This window comes from Limanda limanda, chromosome 6, assembly GCF_963576545.1.
Source record: "Limanda limanda chromosome 6, fLimLim1.1, whole genome shotgun sequence".
Lineage (NCBI taxonomy): Eukaryota > Metazoa > Chordata > Actinopteri > Pleuronectiformes > Pleuronectidae > Limanda > Limanda limanda.
The window spans coordinates 15,731,076-15,752,291 of NC_083641.1; the positions used below are offsets into that span (position 1 = coordinate 15,731,076).

Genomic DNA, 21,216 nt, shown 5'->3' on the forward strand with positions numbered 1-21,216 from the left:
GATAATACTTATTGCTCCCAATCCTTATTTTGTTATTTTATTATAATAAAGAACACAAGTATATTGGATCGATTGAAACTTAATGCACAGTTGATCCTGTTAGGCAGGAGAAACACTTGGCCGTTTTGGAGCACCTCATCTCGGCTCTCAACATATTCTTGAGGTACTCCGCTATGAACTGCAGGATGAGGGTGTGTCACCTGGGAGAGGAGCTTCTGCCATCCATACTGTACATCTGGGCAGATAAGAGGCCCACTGCGGCTCTCAAAGAGGAGATCTTGGAGTTCTTCAATCTGCAGATGTGTGTTCATCACCCCAAAGGAGCCAAGACTCAGGACACAGGTGGAGTGATTGTTCTTTTTTTCTTTAAAACAATGTGTTTATTATGCAGGACTTTAGAACTTAGGTTCATTCATGCAAAACCTTTTTCATTAGATTTCAAATACAGAGTTTCAACCTTTCGTTTCAGAATATGCCAGGAAATGTATCCCAACCCTGTCTGCATTTTAAAGTGTCCTTGAGCAAGATACTGGACCACAAATATGTGTTTGTGATTGGGTCATGTGACTTTTACTGTAAAGCGCTTTGAATGGTTGATAAGAGAGGAAAAGTGCTATATGAATACAGTCTGCTTACCATTTACCAAGTTTTAATATCTGATAAATGATAAAATACAATTAAATACCATGATTAATTACAATCCAGTGGGCGAAGGTAGGGCAATCACTCCAGGAACCTGGGGTTTGCTTTGGAAAAATGATCAGCACAACATTTAGGTAAAGATGTAAAGATAACTCACTTGTGTGGTCTATAATTAAACAACCAACACAGCAGTTGTTCACCCTGTCATTTATTAGGTGCACATGCTGAGGACTGGACCCAGTGGCGGAGTCAGCTCTACAATTTGTATGATGCTTTGGTCAGTGAAATCAGTGATCTCGGCAGCAGAGGGAAGTACGTCACAGGGTCAAGACACATCGCAGTGAAAAACAATGTCATCGAGCTCACAGCTGACATCTGTCATCAGGTAACACAGATCAAGTCTTCAGCTGATGCATGATTGAATCATAACTCTGTTTGATTGTAAGAAAGAGAACAACCTGTTCTGAAAGCACCCACATCAAGTGCTTGATCTTCCTTTTTCCCCCCCTGCATGTTGTAGTTGTTCAGTGAGAACAATGACACCCACATCTTGGAGGTGACCCAGGCCTCCCTCAGAGCCACGCCGATGGCCAGTCCCACCCAGGGAGGAGCCAGCAAGCGCCGCCGTATGGAGCTTGGCTGGGAGGTCCTCCGAGAACATCTTCAGCCTCAGCACAGTGACTTTGATGCCATACCATGGTATGAAAATCACAGCACAGTTAGCATATGAACACGTTAAAGGTAAACTATAATATATAATTATATGACGGGTGAACCTCAGACCGGGTGCAATAAAGGCCATCTGATTATTTGAGTAATGCTCATAGATAATCTGGTGTTTTTTTTTCTCTGATCGCGTTACGATTTTCCATCCTTCTTCCATTTTCCTCTCTTAGGCTACAGATCACTGCGGTGCTCACCTCGAAGTATCCGTCCATGGTGCCCCGCCAGGAGCTGGTGCCTCTGCTCTCTGTGCTGTACCAGCTCCTGGCAGAGCAGCGGAGAGGAGAGAGGGGGCTGTACGTGTTGCGCTGTCTGAGGGAGCTAGCCCGGTGCCAGACCCGCTATCCTGAGAGGGCCCAGGTCCACAAGGCAGAGTTGGGAAGGCTGTGGGGTCGGGTGTGGGCCCTTGCACTACGGGGGGTCAGCTCGCCTCAGACAGAGGCCTTTAGCTTGGACCTGCTGGCCTCCATCGTCCACGGACAACTAATTAATATGGACAGAGAGCTCTGGAAGCTTTTCTCTGCATCAGCATGCAAACTATCGCAGTAAGTTTCTATGTTTTCTCATTGTGCAATGTTTAATTTGGTCATGTCACATTTATATTAAATGTGCCCTCTTGATAAATGTGTGTATCTTAGTGTATGAATATAGCATCACTATTTTCTTTTTCCTTATCTACAGGAGTGCTGCTATATGTCTGTGTCAGGCTCTATTGAAGTGTCCAGTCCCTAAGGCACTCACACTGAGGACAGGCTGGGACAATGTAGGGATCACAGAAGGATCTGGTTCTCCAAACCTTAAGGAGAACCTCATTGCATGGCTGCTGATGAGTGACCAGAGTGATGAGATGGAAGAAAGCTCCAGACCTCACCCCATAATTTGCAGGTTTGTCAGTCAGTTGGTTTCCCATGTATACTGCCGATATGCAGGACTATAATTGGAGATAGTTGTTTTCCTGGCTCTATCCAGACTCACTATACATTTTCTACTCCTGCACAATTATGAGCTGAAATTACACAATGTTGGTCTCCAGGGGATGCACTCTTTGCTCAAAATCATGGACTGTATATAAAGATGGACGATGCACCTCCACTTCGTTCTACTATCCAGAAATTAAACCAAACCGACCAATCATTTGGTGCCGGGGTCTGGCAGTGAGGCCTCTCTGATACCCACGCTCGATCCATCTCGAGTCAGTCATGGCTGTCAATCAGGACATTGCACCCACTTTTTATAATATCATGTGTTGAATAAAAAACAGACTTAGTGGACGTATGAGCACTTGAACGTACACTAGTAGGACTAGAACTACCTAAAATGACAGAAACCATCTTTGAGAGAAATCTATTTGATGTGAAATATTTTGTTTGGTCTATGTCCCATTCACTAAAATGCAGTAGGTTGGATTCATGACTTGGGCATGGTTGGTCACACATACATTAATGCAAAGTGAATGTCACAAATCCACGGTTTGTGTCTGAAGTGTTTGCGTATGTCTGATCTTCCATCTTTATATACAGTCTATGCTCCACAGAGAGAAAAGGGAAATTATGCTGCTAACTATTTACTTTCTTGACTGTAAGAGAACGGTCTGTAAATTGTTGTTTTCTCTGATGTTGTGAACAGAGACTTCCCCTACAATCTAATAGCTGACATCCTGATCTCCCTGACCTTGAAAGACACCAGAGCTGGCCTTAACTTTCTGCTGGGTACTAATGGGGCTGAGAGGTAAGACATCATTATTGATACAGAGCCTGTTGTGTGTCTTTCACAATTTATTTTACAGTGGTAGCAACTCCCTCGTTTCTGAAAACAATGAAATTCTGAAATAAGAAATAATTGAGTTTTCTTTTTTAAGTGCCTTTGTTCAGCAGCAATCCTCACTTGCTACCAAAGACAACCTGGAAGAGATTGAGAGGCTTTACTTGCAGTTCAGCTTCAACATGCTTCCCTCAGAGGTCCGAGCGACCGACGAGTCCCTGACGACGTCATCCGCTGACGGCCAGTTCACTGCTGTCCCCAGTCTCAGGAACAAGCTGGAGCAGTCCCTGCTTTGTGTGGCCGACACAATGCTCAACTGCTACTCTCCTGATGTGAGTGGAAGTTGGTACTTGTGTTTATGTGTCTGCGTTAGTGTTCACACAGACAGACTGGTATGTATTTTGATCTGCTCTCCACAGTCTCAGTCCACACCTCCAGAGTGTCTGGTGCGCTGCGTCCTTCTGCTGACTGGTGTTTTAGAAGCTTACGTCTCCACTGGGGTTCTGACTAAACAGGATGCCTGCCACTCAGAACTCCTCAAAAAGGCAAAGGTAAACGTTCAGACTCAAATGGATGAAATCTAGTTTAGGTGGAGTGCCACCTAGCCACCATTGGGCTAAAAATCTTGGCTTCTCTTTTGGAGAGCTGTATGTCATCAATCTTTATTGACTGTCGATGATATTGAATAACATTTCAATTATGATGGGTGTTTTTGTCTGTAGGCTGTGACTCAGGACTTCACTGGGTTTGTTTCAAGTGTGATGGTAAAGATGACAGAGGAGGGGACCATGACCACTCTAAGGTCCGTCATGAAGCTGTGCACACAGTCAGCCAGCAGGAAAAACACGGTAAACAACAGTCGTCACCACAGTTTTAAGTCCATGTATTTATAAATAAATGAGATTCATTTGCCCGACGTCACTGTGACTAAATCTGGTCTGGTTTCCTAGAGATAAACACTTTTTTTATTTCTTCTGCAGAATAAAGTTTGTCCCATCTCCTCCAGCCTGTTCATTTTGACGCTGCCGGCCAGTCTACTCAGTGAATTAGCAGGGATCTGCAAACTGTTGGTACGTGAAACAGATACAGTGAAATGTAGAGATTCATGGTGTTTGTGGCCTGAGGATAAGAATCTCAAATTCATTCACTGTCACTTCACTGAATTAACCTCACTTCCCTGTCCCCGTAGCTAAGCAGTGTTTCAAAGAGAGTCAGTGTGTTGGAGGAAGACAATCACGTAGATGATGACTGGGAGGTGACCAGGACTCAACAAGGGGACGATGTTGATTTGTTTGAGGATGGTGAGGAGCCTCACAGCAGCACCAATGGGACCCACAGGCAGAAGGGAGACGGCACTGATGCTTCTTGTGGGCCAGGTAAGAAAGAATCTCTTTCTGTTTAAATTATTGCCTTTCTTGGAATTATGGAATTATTTGGTAAAATGTATTTAAATTAAGAAATTACTGATGTATTGTGGTTCTGTCCTCCCTCAGGAGCTAAAAGCCTGTTAGCAGAGGATCATCTGGCCCAGCAGGACATGGCTCTCCTCGCCATCATGGAGTTCCTGTGTGAATGCGGCTCTGTCCAGCACATCCACGGCCTGCTTTTTAAACCCCAGGATGTGCGGCGCAAGCTGCTGGAGCTTCTGGAACAGATTGACTTCAGCAAACTGCTGCACCTCAACATGGTGAGGAGCACCAGGGACAGCGGGTCACTGTGGCACAGTTTCAATAGTGATTCCTGAGCTACCGAACACTAACATCGGGTTCTCTTGCAGTATCTAGTTCTGCTCAAGAATCTTCCCGCTGAGGACTCGCTCTCTCCAGTCGAATTTGATTTGCTGCTGCGTCCGCTGGCGTAAGGAATATAAAATATGTTTGCTGCACAAATATATTTTATTAGAGAAAGAGCAGTTCTTGATGATACACGTTATACTTGAGGCAACATAAACTATTCTAGTGTTTTTTTGAATAAGTGTCACTGTTTGTTTACAGAGATTTGTGTGGTCTGCACCGTCAAGACCCAGAGATCTGTGCTGCTGCGCTGCTTGGTTTGTTACCATCCATCAGGAGCCTGGGGAGAACCCACCACATGCCAGAGGAAATGATACATGTTCAGGGATCCCTGCTCCAAGTGCTGTCTGGATTCTGGTTAGTGGTATATTTTAATACCATGAAATTGCACAGGGTTGGTCTGAAATCATGAAATGAAGCCACTGGTTGTCACAAGGTGCTTTGAGTCTTTGATGGAGGATGATCAAGTGTGAAAATAATGTCCTTTTAATTAAAATTTTGAGTCGATGCCAACTGTGTCAAACCTTCCAAACATGATTTTGATCTGACTCTGATTCTGCATGAAGATTTACCATGATGAAAGTCTGTCCTGGCTTTTTATGATGGAATTTTTGACACTTTTTTTAGTTTCCTGATCCAAACGGGGAAATGCATAGCAACTGTGCGAGCTGCTTTAGTGCAGTGTCTGCTTGCTTTACTGGAGGTAAGATCTCAAAGGTTGTGTTTAATTTCCAACGACTACGTTAAATGTTGTTTTAGGCTTTTCTGCCTAGCCGTGAAATGTTTGACTTGTATGTTTAACATCTCCAGCTAAATCAAGCCGTAGGCCAGGCAAACCTTTATAGATCAGATTAATGTTTTATTTGACTGGGAAGTAAACTGTTATTTGTCTAGTGATATGTTGGTCCAGAGGTTAGGGGCAGTGGCATCATTTTTTGCATTTGAAAATATGTTCAGTCAACTGAGGAAATGTGTGAGAGAAATGTTTCCCTGGGACAAATCTTTCCCCTCTTCTTCATCTGCATTCTGTTCACTAATATCCTCCTGACGTCTCTCCCCTGTGACAGGCTGACCCCTCTTGTGAGTGGGCAGTCCTGAGTTTTGGCGAGGAGGAGCAGCGTCCAGTGTCTATCATCCTCCCATCTCACCTCTCAGATACCCATCACCAAGTCCGCATGCTGGTAGCCATGTCAGTGGAGAGGTATGCTTCAACTGGGAGCTGAATTAACACCACTCTATCAGAATAAACGTCAGAATTGACAGATTGTTCAATAGGTGTGATAGAAAATAGGATAGTAAATAAGATAAAAACTATTAAATTGAATAAATTAAAAATTGTTATGACTGTCACATTATTCTCTTTTGTATCCAGGTTGTTTCTGGACATGAGACCAGAGCATCCTGATAAAAGGAAGATGCTGCCACTGAAACACCAGCAGGATGCTTTTGAAAACATTTACCTGAAGGCTCAGGAGGGAATGAGTCTTCCAGTGAGTTCATACATTGTTCTTGCTCATCATGAAAAGTTGATAATTTCTTCCTTCTTCAGCCCCGTTTGACTTTTTCTTACCGTGCGATCATACATAGAGATGCAGCTCTTCAGAGGACCAGAAGGACGAGGCGTTCAACCGCAAGGCCACCCTGTTGAAGAGTTTGTCTGGGGTGCTGTGCTGTAGTCCGGTGTGTGAAAAACAGTGTCTGTTTGCCCTGTTCCAGTCCTACAAGGAGAACAACATCGAGGAGCAGCTCATCAAAAAGGTCACAATTTCAGAGCATCGTGCATCATTCAAAATAAGGTTTCAAATGCTTTAAGGGGATATCTGGTATGTTTCTGGGCCTTATAGCAGTAGCCGCGACACAGCAGCAGTAGCTATATATGGGGCAACTGTAACAAAGCATGATATTTCAGTTTTTTTATCCAATAAAAGGATCAAATTGTTATTCTGGCCTCAACCTGCTCTTTAAGTTTATTTTTGGGAACATAGAAAGACACAGCTCTGTTGATCAGAGGGAGGATATCCTGGTCACACAATGTTATGTAGTGTCAGAAGGAATCGTCTTTGGACACATCATTCTAGCCAATATCGGGCATAATCAGGTCCCGCTCTTCACAGGATTGGTATTCTTCGTCTTTGGGACATATGGTCACAGCACCAACTGTAAAACCAAAAAGTTTCCAGAGCTTCACAACCATGGAGCAGTTTGTTGTCTCTCCCCTGCATTGTGCCTCCCTCTTTCACTCTCTCCTTGTTCGTCTGTATACTTGGGCTCAAACAAATAGGACCGACCATCGAAGTCAAATGCGTTTTCAACGTTATTCACATCAAAAAATATTCTGCCATAATAGTTTCTCTCTGTCAAATCGAAACTCCTCTTTCCAAGTCTCCCGCTCACTAACCTATCCACCTCTGTCTTCCTTCATCAACCCAAGTCTCATTAGTGCCTCATGGTTGCCAACAACGCATCGATCAAATCATCAAAGTGGACAGAAGTTTTTTTTCAAGTGCCTTTCATTTACACCCTGACAATTATAAACATAGGGTGCATGTTGAAAAATAATGGAATTTCCCTTAAAACTAGTTTTAATATTGAATTCTGACATCACTGTGAAAGGATGAAAATGTTATCTGTCCAAGGATTTTGTCATGTATCTTCCCTAGCAGCTTGACAAGTAAAACTTTGGTAAAGGTTTAATAATGAGTCAATAGGTGGCTCCTTTCCCTTTAAATCAATAGTCTACTGAAAGACGAGAGAGATATGAACTGTTTCTTCTTCCCTTGACAGATGTTGTGCAGTGTATCCAGAGCACTGGGCTACAGGAGTGTGAAGACCTTTGTCACTTCTCACTTGTATTACTTGGTGGCGGAGTGGCTCGTACAGAGACAGACTGACGATCGATACACTCTCGGCTCTTTCCCTTACGCACTCCTTGACCATGACGCCATCAAAGATTTCTATAGGTGAGGAAATCAACTTTTCCGACTGTAGTGGTGTTTTGTTGTTGTCATATCATGTTCAGTGTTAAACATTTACCCAGTTTTTAAAGTCTATACTTTCCCCTACACTACATTATATACAATTTATGTTATCAAGACTTGACAACAAAGAGTTAATGAATTACGAGCGCCTGGTTTTAACACCCTGTTGTCTCATATCCTCTTGTAGCTCTACCTACCAGGTATTGGTCCCCCACCTGGTCTTCCTCGATGACTTTGAGCAGGTGAGGTCCATCGGTCGGTATCTGGAGAAGGACTGGAAGGAGCTGTTGGCCGACTGCTTCCCCAAGATCATGGTCAACATCCTGCCGTACTTCGTTGCGTCTGGCCAGGACTCGCAGGTCGCAAAGCAGAGAGAAACGGCCCACAGAGTGTACAACCTGCTCAAAGATGACAACTGTCTGGGCAAACAGGTAAACACACCAGCTGAAGTCGACTGAACAAGTGGGATCAGATTATTCCTGTCCTACTGCGTTTCAAATGCTTGTGAAATGGATGTGAAAAAACGCACACCAACCTTACTCACATGAACAATTTTTGCACAATCATCTGTTTTCATCTTACTTTTTCAGTAAATTATGCATGACCAGCAGCTCAACTAAAGCTGGGCTCAGACTACAGGAGTTTTACCTAACCTAACTGATTTGTGAATTGCAGTTGCATCACGACCATAAGCAAAATCTTCACAGCTATTTTTATCTACAGGATAATTTAAAGATTATTGCTCGAGAGGCAGTGATGCACAACCTCATGTCTCTCATGTGACCCCACGGGGAAACAGTTGTAACCATACTGGAGAACGGCATGGAGCGACAACTTGCTCTGATAATCGACAAAAGCAGAAGGTGAAGACTGGATTGGAAAATGGTTGGAGCGACTTGGTCAAAACGAGTTATCTATTATTCAGTAAAACTAGACTGTCAGCTGCTCTGGTTTCTCTGTCTCTCTCATTTGCTGTTTTGGTTCTGATTTGATCCTCCCGATTTTAAATCCAAACTATCAAACACGTTTCATAATTATCGGGTTGGCCCTAAAGGTTCTATTGGCAGTTCGGGATGTTAAACATTGCTACCGACCAATGTTCCAGACCTGATTTATCCTCTAAGCCTCAGCTGCAGTATCAGGGTTAAATAGACAGATATTCCTGCAGTCTGAGCCCATAGTTAATGTGCTGTGTCTTCTACATGAGTTACTATACAGTATCTGAAAGGCAGCTTTGCTTGACTGCATATCACATGTCTTTGTCATGTTTGGGAATCGTTCTGCAGCAAATCGACAGCCTTATCCACACTAACCTTGCGGACATAGTGGTGGAGTTGCTGATGACTCTGTATGAAGGAGTTGGAACTGAAGGAGACAGAGGAGAGCTGCAATGCTTTATAGGGTAATGACATTTACGATGTACCATGATTTTCACTTTATCCATTTTATGGATTCATTCTGTTATTGGAAGGAAAACAGCATTATTTAAGATAAATGAAACAACTGTTTCACGCCCCCTCAGCGAACTAGACCCTGAACCAAACCCACCGTACTTCAACTCCTATGTCATCAAAGCTACTCTGGAATACCTGAGCAAGTGCCACGGTGCGCACAAGTCACTGGTAGCCATTCTGTCAAAAAACCCGGTAAGTAGTCTGTTTTTTTTGTAAGTTTCTTTGTCTTTGTTATTATTAATCAGTGCAACTTAATCTTATTTTTTTGCTGTTTTGTAGATTTCAATTCAAAGGATCCTGCTGGCGGTGTGTGAAAGAGCAGCAGAGACGACCAACGTCTATGAACGTCATCGTATCCTCCTCATGTATCACCTGTTCGTCAACCTGCTGCTCAAGGAGGTGAAGGACGGTCTGGGAGGAGCCTGGGCCTTTGTGCTCAGAGACATAATCTACACACTTATACACCAGATCAACAGCAGGTGGGGTCATGCGCACACAGGTGAAATGATATTCACATATTCATATAATACATGAAGCGGACTCAATTTGTGTTCCTTACATCCACAGACCAGTTCAGTGCAATGAGGTCTCTGCCCGAAGCCTCTCTCTGTGCTGCGACCTGTTGACCTCTTTGTGTCAGGCAGCCTTGCAGTTCTGCGATGACGCTCTAGACTGCCACCTACAGGTCATTGTTGGGACTCTCACGGCTCAGGTGATCAGCCGGCCCACCATCTCGCAGCAGGTTAGTTTATTTTTCTGTATTTCATTCAAGCATATAGACTTAATGCAACATGTGGGGCATTAACATGTATATTATGCATCCTGTATGGAAATTATTCCAAATTTTCTATTGAGGCCACTAAAGTAAAACGTTATAAAAGACTACAAGTTAATTTATTGAATGTAGATTTGTTTAAAAAAAAACAACAATGATATTATTTTCATATTTGCTTCTGTAAAATTACTACTTCCTTGTTTAGAAATTTAAAGGCATGCATTTTGATTTTTCTTCTACTTCTGTCTATTCATCCATCCCTTCAGGTGCTTAGTCTGTTGCAGTTTCTTGTGATTCAGAATGAACAGAAGTTAAAAGGAGCCATCGGCAGGTTGCAGCCTTTTCCCGACCTGCCTGAATTCAAAGAACTTCGTTCTGTACAGCACAGGCTCAAATATAACACTGGGACCTTTACACTGCGACAGGTGACAGCAGCACACACACATTTCAATTTAAACATCCTTTTAGAAAATTGAACTCAACCCACTCATTATTCACTCATACACTGTAGTTAAAAGCACCTCAAGTGATTTTTTTTGATTTTTTATGTCATATGTTGCAAATGTATTTATGCTGAGGAATACAAAAAATTATGGGATATCAGTTAGGGGGCCTGACAAATATCCACCTGTTATTATCATGGATCCAAGTAAGGTTTTTGGATGCACATGTTGCTCTGATTCTTCTGTGTTTTGACAAGTGGAAATGTCATAGTTATCAGTCTTGCTTTTCATCGCTCATCTCTCTGCAGGAGGTCACCCACTTCCTGTCAGTGACATCCTGTGACTCCTTACCTCGGACCAGACTGGAGGGACTGAAGGAGCTGACCAGACAGCTGCATGACAAGAAGGAACAGATCAAAGACCTGCTCAAGGAGTGCCACGGTATGATAAGGGCAAAATGGTCTATTCTAGTCACGTTAAATGTCTACTGAACCTAAATCTTGTTTATCCCTCTTGCAGCTGACCCCAGTGATAGCGTGCTGGTGAAGCTGGTTCTAAGTCTGCTGCAGCTCTGTAAGCTTGCAGCCAACCAATCGGGTGGAGCCGATATACTAGGTATTTAATCAAATACTTTCTACAGTAGGGCTGTCCATCTTCATCTATAATCCCATTTCAATTTAAGTCCTTATTATTTGTAATATTCAAATTATAGTTATATTTTTTTATTACATTTTTAATAAAATTTTGCTTGCTCTTACTATGTGCTGTGCATTAAACAGTGCGTGATACAAGGCCTCATCTATTTTCTATGCAAGCTGCGCACACTTCAAGCTAACACATTTATAGAATAAATCGCACATTTGAACAGTATAGATTTCATAAATATTTTATTATTCGATTATTGATATTGGTACCAACAGCCCTACTCTACAGCATCTATTTGCTGTGGTCTTGGCCTTGTCTGTCAAGTTTGATCAGTTTTTTTAAGGGTTTGCAAGTTCAAAAACAACACAAATCTTTTCCCGCAGAGGCAGCAGGCAGTTGTCTGGGAGAACTAGGTCCAGTGGATTTCTCCACTATCGCCCTGCTCCATGGCAGAGACCCCCTCTTCGAAAAGGCCATGTCTCTCTTCACCTCCACAGAGTTTCAGCGTCTCTACATCATTCTCAACTGCATGATTGATGCGCTCACTCATCAGCGGTACGGTGAACAACTGAACAGTAAAATGAAAGTTTGTTGCAGTGAGGGGGTTTGTGTTGATTTTTATTGTGATTTTCTGTGCTGTGACTGTGTGTCAGTATTGAGGTAAAGCGGGCAGCAGCTCAGTGTGTGCAGAACATCCTCACAACTCAGTCTGGAGTTGACTTCTGGGAGCAGTACAAACACAACAGAGACCCCATGTTGGTCTACCTTAATCCTTTTCGAAACACCAAGAGCAAGGTTGGTCAGCGAGATGTGTGTGTCCTGTCAAGTTTGTGTGTGTATATATCATAGACTGTATAAAGGTGGATGATATGATGATGGCACAAGATGGCAGTGCGTGTATCTGAGATACTTTGGCTAAGTTTCTGAATAGTTGGAGGAACTGGATATGCATGATCCATCATTATTAACAATCTCTAGTCTGCACCCTGTCTCAAAACAGGTTGAAAAACTTAAGCCACTTACTACCGATTGATTTCCAGGTGGTTTCTGTGAGTGATGCAGACAGTTTGGAGTCCAGGGAGAAGCTGGAGAGTCAGGAGTGTTGGATGCCTCAGGCCGGCGGCCACAAGGCCTGGCTGAAGGCTCTGTGCACCGCCCTGCTGGACAGTGGAGGAGTAAAGAGTGAAGCTCTGCTCCTGTCGAGGCCACTGTGTCTGGTAAGCACATGGAAGTTACTAAAGTTAATCTCATAACTGGACTGTTTCTATCAGTAACCACAGTAATTAATTATGGGATTTGTTTGGGGTTTTGTCCCAGAATTTATGGGACATTATTCCTTGAATCATCAGTTTGAATGTGGATCTATCTGCTTAAATATTTACAACTTGGGCTGTGTTCACATTCACATCTGCTTTAGAGCATTTTGTTTATTCATAGTCACATTTTATCACAATTTGTAGCTCAACCACTTGGGTTTTAATCCATCCTCTAATCCAGAGCTCCAGATGTAACCACAGCTTCTTTACATCTGTCCGTCTTCAGGTGAAAGTGGACTGCTGTCAGAGGCTGCTGCCCCTCATCATTCACTCCATCCTTCTGGACGACTCCGATGGTTCATGGAGGAAGTTGCTCTCATTGCACATCACAGACTTCTTTAGTTTCTGTTCCAGAAGTGCTCAGGCCGCCAGTCGCTCTGCCACACCTCTCAACTCTGACTCTGGTAAGTTTGGGACAATGACTGACATTAACAATAATAAATGTGTTCCCTTCAGCTGCCTTTTCATGTTCTTTGACTTTGTGGTGGAGTTTATCCCGACGTGCACTCACTCTGGAGAGCAGAGACTATTTTTCATTCTGTAGGTCATTCTGTCACTAATTCCTTTACAACCACTTCATGAACGCTTATATAAACATTTATACACAGTTATGACTCATAACAATTTCTTTGCAAAAGGTAAATGATCTGTCTGTTTTCCCAGAATGCTAACTGGCCTCAAACAACTCCTGTCCTATTTTATATCATGTGTTTTATCTCCACTCACAGTAACTCTGCCTCATAAATTACGACTTTGCTTCTTTTGCCTCAATAACTTGAATGTTTATGAGCATTTTTTATACTTCTTTTTCATTTGTATTAACATTATTCTCTATAATTATTCCTTTTATTGTTTTATAATTCGTTGTTATTTATTATGATCTCTTTATGTATCTATCCAATAAAGCGTCTATTATGAACTACTTCTTAGGTGAGGAACTGTTAAATCTTAACTATTATTATGTTCTCATGAATTTGTCTTTACTTTTATGTTTTCATTTAATGAAATTATTTTAATATTCATTTCTACAGAGTCTGACACGGCCAGCCGGGGTTTGTATGATAAGACCTCTCTGCGCACCATGCTGGCGGTCATTGACTATTTGAGACACCAGCAGAGGCCACTGGAGTCTCAGAGGTTTGTGACGTCATTCTAAATAAGTTTGTTTTCAGATAAAAATGTAATGTTTAGGTCATTAAGGCATGGTCTTCTTTGTGATTTGCCTCAAATGTGTTTTAAATCCTGTGTATTTACTGCTGTAGATCATAGTGCAAGTTTTAATAGTGTCTATGAAATAAATCTTGAGTCCTTCTTCCAGTAAGTCCTGCGGCACTGTGTGTAACTCAAACTTCTGGCTGGAGCTGAACTACCTGGAGGTCGCCAAAGCTGCTCAGTCGTGTGCAGCTCACTTCACCGCTCTGCTGTACACGGAGATCTACGTAGACAAGGTCAAAGCTTGCATGGAGGAAAGTCGCAGGTCTGTAGGGAATAAACCATTTATCTACATGAGATCTTGATTGTCTAATTATATATAAGTATAAAACTTCAGCAGACTATAAAAAGGTTCATGTTGCATCATATTAAATATTCACTATTTACTGTATTTATTTAGTCAAATTTAATAATTTATTTGATTAGCCGTTGCACATTTTTTTAAAGCTGCTCAAAGCTAAGTCTGCATCCTTTAGTTAAATTTTTGCAGTTTGAGTATCACAAAATATCTGTTTGTTGATCTGTGTATTCACCAAATCTGCAGGACCAGGTCCAGAGCGACATATAAGCTCAGTTTTGAAGATCAAAGCCAGAACTTAACCATTTCTAGCCTGACGGAGAAAAGTATGGAGGACACCAGCATCAGTCTGCAGGTTGGTTTGTTCATGTCAGATTTTTTTGCATAAATCATTTAGTTTCTTAGTCAATGATACAAAGCAAATTACGATTTTAGATTATCAAGTGTCCAGAACAACTGGGATTTTAAGTGTCTATAAAATAGTATGCAGTTCAGCGCAAATAAATTCTGTTATGTTAAATACAAATAATTATTTCCACTCATTCACAATGTATATAATATGTTTGTTTGTAGGAGCTTCTGATCGAGGTGTATCGAAGCATTGGAGAACCTGACAGTCTGTACGGCTGCGGAGGGGAGACCAATACCAGTCCACTGACCAGGTAGCAAAAAGCAACAGGCTGATAATCACAGCTGCAACTTGATGTATTGTCAATTACATGTAAACTTTTTTTAGGATTCGAACCTATGAGCATGAGGCTATGTGGGGGAAGGCCCTGACCTCCTACGACCTTCACTCCTCTCTGCCTGAGACCACGCGACAAGTGGGAATCCTGGAGGTAAGATCATTAAAGCTGAACGGGGACATTTATAGACATTAGGATAAAGAACAGCCTGTTTGAAATTAGATGATTTGCCCTGTCTGCTAAATTTTTTAATCTAACATTATGCTGGCCCCACACTAGAGGATAATTGGCTTGATTTTCAGGACGAATTAAGCCCTCCTGATAATTTTAGGGGCGTTTCAGATGCAAGGACAGGTTGTCTGGCCAAATGATCTTGTAGTGTGACAGGTTTACAGACATAATCTTAGTGCCACCAACTGGCTCTAAGCTTCCCTGTTTACAAATCTTATATATATATTTTCTTTTGTGCGTTTCCTATTCTCTGGAATCATTTGTTTAAATTCCAAGTGTGTGCTGCTGTGTCTGACCTGGATCGTCAAGTGTGTGCTTTCTCAAGATAAACAATCGATTACATGTGGTCTCCCACATTTTTTAAATCAACTAAGATTTCAAAATCCTCTAGTGGGAAGCATGTATAAGGTGTAAATATATACAAATAAATTACATATGTGTAAATTCTCTCCATGTTGAACCATCAGGGCCTGCAGAACTTTGGTCTGAGCAGCATCCTCGCCACTTACATGAGGGGTTTGGAGAGCGAAGGTGTGGAGTGGGGGGCTGAGCTAAGAGAGCTCCGGTTCCAGGCTGCATGGAGGAACACGCAGTGGGACTGTGAGCTGTCTGAGAGGTGAGAAGACGGAGCACAACCACACAGTGAGAGGGTAGAGTCCGCTGCAAAAATCACAACGGATATCTATCAGAAAGTAGGAGGCAATCTCATTTAATACGTTTTTTTCTTCTTCTTATAATTATTGCTGTCCCTGTATCAGGAGTGAGGAATCAGCACCTGGCTTCCACGAATCTGTGTTTTCATCCCTACAAGCACTGAGGGACAAAGAGTTTTCGTTATTTGATGAAACGCTTAAACAGGCCAGGTATGATGAACATTTCAAAATGTCCTAATTCAGTTCTCCATTGGTAAAAGCACTCAACCATCTATGTGCCTGTGCGTTTCCACAGGGGTGCAGAGGTGGATGAGTTGTGCAGAGGTAGTCTGGAGGCCGTGTCTTCTCTGTACCCGGCTCTCAGGAACCTGCAGAGCATCAGGGAGCTGGAGAGCGTTAAGCAGCTCTTCTCGAGGTGACCACAGCAGCACAGTCAGTAACACAATGAAGAGACAATGGCATTTATGAGAACTATTCAGTGTTTATCTTTTATTTCCTGTGTGTATCAGAAGCTTCTCGGATGTGACTCTGAGGGACGTTTGCAGCCAGTGGCGGCAGCACTCCCAGCTCCTCGCTGACAGCGACTTTGCATTGGTTGAGCCCATTTTGACCGTTCGTTCTGTGGCCAAGCTCACGTTGATGTCAAGGACCGGAGACCGTGAAAGCACAGAGTTCCTCAGCTCTGTGCTCACTGACCACCTCATGGAGCTCTGCCAGCTGGCTCGCAAGGCTGGGAATACACAGGTATAATTTGAGTGTTTGAACGTACGTGTGTGTGTGTGTGTGTGTGTGTGATCAGATTTAAGGTTTACCTTTATTGTCCAGGTGAATATGGTAAAAATGGTTCCCTGCAAACTGCTGACAGTGTTGTTATCCCTGTCCAGAGGGCAGAGCGGGCAGTCTTCCAGATGAAACCTCACGATGGCGTAGGGTCCTGGACGTCATTACCTGTGTTTTCATGGCAACTGGAGGAGGCCCAGGTGTTTTGGGCAAAGGGAGAGCAGGGTCTGGCTCTTGGCCTGCTGAGACAGATGATACACAACCTGGAGGAAAAGGTGAGACAACAACAACACTTACATCAAGCAACTCTAAGAATACATTAATATTTGGGGCATCCCTAAACGCTATAATGCTATACACTTCTCACAGAGATATTACCCAGAATGCCCCACTGAATCACTCTTTATTTTGTGACTTGTTTATCAGGTGGATTTCAATCCTGCTCTGGCCCCAGTTTACACTCAGTGCCTCAGGCTGTGTGGTAACTGGCTCGCTGAGACCTGTTTGGAAAGTCCTGGAGTCATACTGGAGAATTACCTGGAGAGGGTAAGAGGACGTTTATGTTCATGACACGCCTCATCAAAGTCCAGCTGGGCTTGATGTTTATAAATGTGGTTGTGTAAATGAATGGTACTTTTTTGAAAAACGTTTGGAATCCGTCCAGTTGATCAGCAGGAGATGGCGGCAGGGGCTACAATGTAATCTTGTTGGACAACTACAACAGTCAATAAAATATCAACCAAAAGTGCTGTTTTTGCCAATATGAAGCTCAAATTGTTAGGCCCAGGTGGAGAAATAATGGAATTCCCCTGTAAGGTGTTTAAAATACAACAAAGTATATTAAATTCTGTTGCACAGATTTAAAAATGTTTCGTGCCTGCCCAAAACACCAGCTACCCTAGTTCTTACCCTAACCCTAAAACTCAGATTAATTTCAACAGTAATCTAAAAAGGTCTCATAAAGTCTTATATCTGTTACATTAAACATGAAACTCTCCAACACTCTGAAACAAACACATATAATATTATATTAATACTGTATCGCACATTGCTTCCTGAGAAAAGAAAGATTCATTATCCATCAGCCGGACTGAATCTGGCCACACACACATATAAATATTTTAAATACATCCAGAAGAATAAGTTGGAGGTCTAAAGACAAAACATAAACTATAAAGTCTGCAGGTATTACACTTTATATCTGGAGGCTAGGGCAGAATAATATGGACAAAATTGAATTATTTATACTGTCTGTGTGTTGCCACCCAACTTTCTGAATTAAATCATACGGCCTTGTACTGGTGTTTCTCTTGCTGTGCTCATGTTTGTGCTGCAATACATCTTGTAGTTACAATCCTGTATTCTTTAATATATCTATGTTTATTTTGTGTGCTGTTTTTTATTTTGTAGTCCGACTGATGGGAGGCCAATGTTGATATTAATAGTTGGATGTAATATATATCTGGGTATAATATATATCTATAATATATATATATATATATAAATCAAAATCTTGCCAATTATTCCTTAAATGTGGTTTTCAAACCCTTCTGACAAGGAAATGTCATTGATATTGAACAGTTAAGAAAAATGTACTTTATTTTGAATAGTTAGAGAAAACATGACTACAACCAAATATATCAAACTTGAATTAAGAAAATAAACACTTTTTCAACATAAAATGATAACAATATAAGTGTACAAATATAAACAAACTCAAAACTGAAACGGCAAACATAAAACTTATAAATCAGTCAGACTCTAGGTGATGGTTTATTTACATTTATGCTTTTGATCTTGTTAATATTTTAACAACAGTTAAATGAATATGTATTTTTTACACAATTAATCTTAATCTATCAGTTGCCTTTCTTTTTTTTGTAACTTACAATGAATGTTGTGAGAGTGTGTCTGTCTGTTAGTAAAATAAGTGTCTACTGTGCGTCCCCCCCACCCAGGCAGTGAAGGTGATCGAGGGGGAGTCGGGTGTGCAGGACTCCCGGCTGCAGAGTCAGCGGACTGAGGCCTTCTTGTCTCTGGCCCGCTTCTCTGACGCTCAGTACCAGAGCATCGACAAATACATGACCTCCTCTGAGTTTGAGAACAAGCAGGCGCTGATGGAGAAGGCCAAACAGGAAGTGGACCTGATGAAGGAGCAGAAAGTGACCTCCAACAGGTCTGCATGCCGTTCATGTCTGTTGTATTCTTTTTTCAGGTTGTCCATATGCACAAAATCATGTGGGTTGGTCGCATTCTTGTGAACAAGATATCTCATGAACACTTTGAGGGAATTAAATATGATACAATATATTGTATCATACAATATATATTAATTTGCAATCAAGGAGAGATAGATTTGAATTGGGTGGTCAAAGGTCAGGGTCATTGTGACCTTAGAAAACATGTCTCTGGTCTTTTGGACATAATATCTTCAGAATGCCGTTTGGGAATTTCTTCAAATTTGGTGCAAACTTTCAGGTTAACTAAAGGGTGAAATGTTTCGATTTTGGTGGTCAGAGGTCAAAGATCAATCTATCTTTTTGGCCGTGTGAGCATGTTCATCTTGAGAAAGCCTCAAAAGAATCCTTTCAAATTTGGCACAAATGTTCACTTAGACTCACGGATTAACTGATTCGATTTGGGTGGTCAAAGGTCACAGTGACCTGGTAATTCTACGCAATAATTGTAGTTTTCACTTTTAAATTAAGATAAAGATTAAGATTAAGATACATTTATTTGTCCCAAATAGCATTTTCTAAAATTAATCAAGGACAAATATGAATCCTGTTCCTCCTTGCCCGTCACTCTGACTTTGCAGGTACACTATAAAGGTGCAGAGGGAGACGGAGCTGGATGTGAAGGCGCTGTCCAACCTCAAGGCAGACAGACAGCGCTTCCTGTGTAAGGCGGTGGAGAATTACATTCAGTGTCTGAAGCAGGGGGAGGAGCACGACACCTGGGTGTTCCGCCTGGCTTCACTCTGGTTGGAGAACGATGACGTTAGTGATGTAAATGACATGATGAAGGTTAGTCAAAATAATATTTGTCCATTGCAGTCTTTTGAGTGCGACATTTAAGGCACACAAACGCACACCTGGTTCTGAGAGTGATTTGGAATTAATGCGACTTGGTTATATTTAAGACGAGAGCGACTTTAGTCTTCTCACAGAGCTCCCATCGTTTTGTGTTTCAGGAAGGGGTGAAGCAGATCCCCTCCTACAAGTTTCTTCCTCTCATGTATCAGCTGGCTGCACGCATGGGAACCAAGGTGGCAACAAGCATCACGGAGGATACGGGCTTCCATGATGTCCTCACTGATGTAATGCAACATGTTGCTGTACATAATTACAGCAGTAAATCTGTTTTCTAGCTTCTAGCTAATCGAGCATTTGAAAATATTTCCCTGCTTCCCTATCTCTCCTCACAGCTGATCTGCAGAGCGTCTCTTGAGCATCCTCACCACACGCTCTTCATCATCTTCGCTCTGGTGAACGCCAACAAAGACGAGAACTTCAGCAGGCCCCGGCAGTCGAGAAACGCTCCGAGGCAGACGCCACCTCTCGATGTGGTGAGACTTTCATTAAATAAACTTGGAGATACTTATCAGAGATTTCATATAAGTACATGATTCTCGCTTTCATTTACAGCTTGAATAGTACACATGTTCATGAGAGAATATTTTACATTGTCCTTTATTTCAGTATATTTCCCCCTGTGACCCTCAAAGGAGAAGCACTATAGATAGATAGATGGATAGATACTGTTTTATGTATCCATTAGTCTTATTCTACAATAGTTTCATGATATACCAATGTTATTAGTTTTAAAATGGAAAGATCAACCTTGTCCTGCAGCCACCTGTTTACTAAGCTTCTCTGTGGATCTCTTTAAACACCAGCAGTTCTGTATTAACAAGTAAAGTATTTCTGGTGCAGGAGCGTTCAAACGTTGCCCTGATGATTATCAACACCATCAGGAAAAAGAGAGGCAAGATGATCCGGGGGATCGAGCGTCTGTGTGACGCCTACATCACTCTGGCCTACATGGATGCTAGCAAGCACAAGACTGAGAAGAGTAGGTACATGGAGCATGGTGTGCTACACACAGTTTGAAACATCATGAACAATAATCACATTTTGGACAAGGATACACTGATGTGAAAATTGATGTCAAACCATTTTGGTGTTGTTGTTAATTATAGAGGCGATTCCCATCCCTGCGGATCAGCCCATCATGCAAATCAAAGACCTGGATGAGGTTGTCATCCCCACGATGGAGATTAAGGTAAAAACTATGAAAGATTATTATCTATCATCCTTCATGATCCCAAACAGTCTTTGTTTTCTTGAAGAGGGTATCAAGGTGTCCCTCAGCACAATTGAAAAATTACCAGATGTTATTTAAGTCGAGGATTGGCTTGATTTGATTGCCCCCTTGGATTTTCTTAATTTGATATTGCTGTTATGTAGCCTATAAAAAGAATATGTGTCCCAATCAATGATCACTAGTTCTGTGACTGTCCCACATTTTTGAGAGCAGCCAGGATCACGGAAATGATCAACACTAATGATGACAAAATGTTTGCGTTGTATGATAACAAGAGTTGTTTCAATGTGTGAACAGGTGGATCCAACTGGTTGCTATGACAACCTGGTGACGATCAGGTCCTTCACACCTCACTATAACCTGGCGGGTGGAGTCAACCTGCCCAAGATCATCGACTGTGTCGGCTCTGATGGCAAGAGCAGGAGACAACTGGTCAAGGTGTGTGTGTGTGTGTGTATATATGCTTGTATTTGTACTTGTACAATTATCTTGTTTTAAGG

The 21,216-nt window shown here is 42.0% G+C and overlaps 1 protein-coding gene across 2 annotated transcripts in view; it reads left to right on the forward strand.

The window, feature by feature from the left end:
• The window catches only part of atm (ATM serine/threonine kinase), a 29,354-nt gene that overhangs the window by 2,615 nt on the left and 5,523 nt on the right, over positions 1-21,216 (forward strand). Inside the window, exons 7-55 of one of the 2 annotated variants that reach the window (XM_061072754.1) lie at positions 104-342; positions 858-1,027; positions 1,163-1,341; positions 1,539-1,910; positions 2,047-2,250; positions 2,992-3,093; positions 3,224-3,458; positions 3,546-3,677; positions 3,849-3,974; positions 4,107-4,196; positions 4,316-4,502; positions 4,620-4,813; positions 4,904-4,983; positions 5,121-5,276; positions 5,547-5,622; positions 5,987-6,120; positions 6,292-6,409; positions 6,507-6,677; positions 7,704-7,879; positions 8,085-8,328; positions 9,184-9,299; positions 9,420-9,543; positions 9,631-9,830; positions 9,919-10,093; positions 10,393-10,551; positions 10,878-11,010; positions 11,089-11,184; positions 11,598-11,769; positions 11,868-12,009; positions 12,255-12,431; positions 12,757-12,934; positions 13,562-13,667; positions 13,849-14,007; positions 14,287-14,395; positions 14,614-14,702; positions 14,777-14,879; positions 15,425-15,573; positions 15,716-15,820; positions 15,906-16,025; positions 16,120-16,354; positions 16,495-16,665; positions 16,817-16,936; positions 18,349-18,566; positions 19,209-19,416; positions 19,584-19,709; positions 19,818-19,958; positions 20,326-20,464; positions 20,592-20,674; positions 21,014-21,154. In XM_061072754.1, the coding sequence (XP_060928737.1) occupies positions 104-342; positions 858-1,027; positions 1,163-1,341; positions 1,539-1,910; positions 2,047-2,250; positions 2,992-3,093; positions 3,224-3,458; positions 3,546-3,677; positions 3,849-3,974; positions 4,107-4,196; positions 4,316-4,502; positions 4,620-4,813; positions 4,904-4,983; positions 5,121-5,276; positions 5,547-5,622; positions 5,987-6,120; positions 6,292-6,409; positions 6,507-6,677; positions 7,704-7,879; positions 8,085-8,328; positions 9,184-9,299; positions 9,420-9,543; positions 9,631-9,830; positions 9,919-10,093; positions 10,393-10,551; positions 10,878-11,010; positions 11,089-11,184; positions 11,598-11,769; positions 11,868-12,009; positions 12,255-12,431; positions 12,757-12,934; positions 13,562-13,667; positions 13,849-14,007; positions 14,287-14,395; positions 14,614-14,702; positions 14,777-14,879; positions 15,425-15,573; positions 15,716-15,820; positions 15,906-16,025; positions 16,120-16,354; positions 16,495-16,665; positions 16,817-16,936; positions 18,349-18,566; positions 19,209-19,416; positions 19,584-19,709; positions 19,818-19,958; positions 20,326-20,464; positions 20,592-20,674; positions 21,014-21,154 (7,579 nt within the window). Of the gene's footprint in view, positions 1-103; positions 343-857; positions 1,028-1,162; positions 1,342-1,538; positions 1,911-2,046; positions 2,251-2,991; positions 3,098-3,223; positions 3,459-3,545; positions 3,678-3,848; positions 3,975-4,106; positions 4,197-4,315; positions 4,503-4,619; positions 4,814-4,903; positions 4,984-5,120; positions 5,277-5,546; positions 5,623-5,986; positions 6,121-6,291; positions 6,410-6,506; positions 6,678-7,703; positions 7,880-8,084; positions 8,329-9,183; positions 9,300-9,419; positions 9,544-9,630; positions 9,831-9,918; positions 10,094-10,392; positions 10,552-10,877; positions 11,011-11,088; positions 11,185-11,597; positions 11,770-11,867; positions 12,010-12,254; positions 12,432-12,756; positions 12,935-13,561; positions 13,668-13,848; positions 14,008-14,286; positions 14,396-14,613; positions 14,703-14,776; positions 14,880-15,424; positions 15,574-15,715; positions 15,821-15,905; positions 16,026-16,119; positions 16,355-16,494; positions 16,666-16,816; positions 16,937-18,348; positions 18,567-19,208; positions 19,417-19,583; positions 19,710-19,817; positions 19,959-20,325; positions 20,465-20,591; positions 20,675-21,013; positions 21,155-21,216 lie in introns of those variants that run through there. The other variant, XM_061072755.1, reaches the window with a different exon arrangement.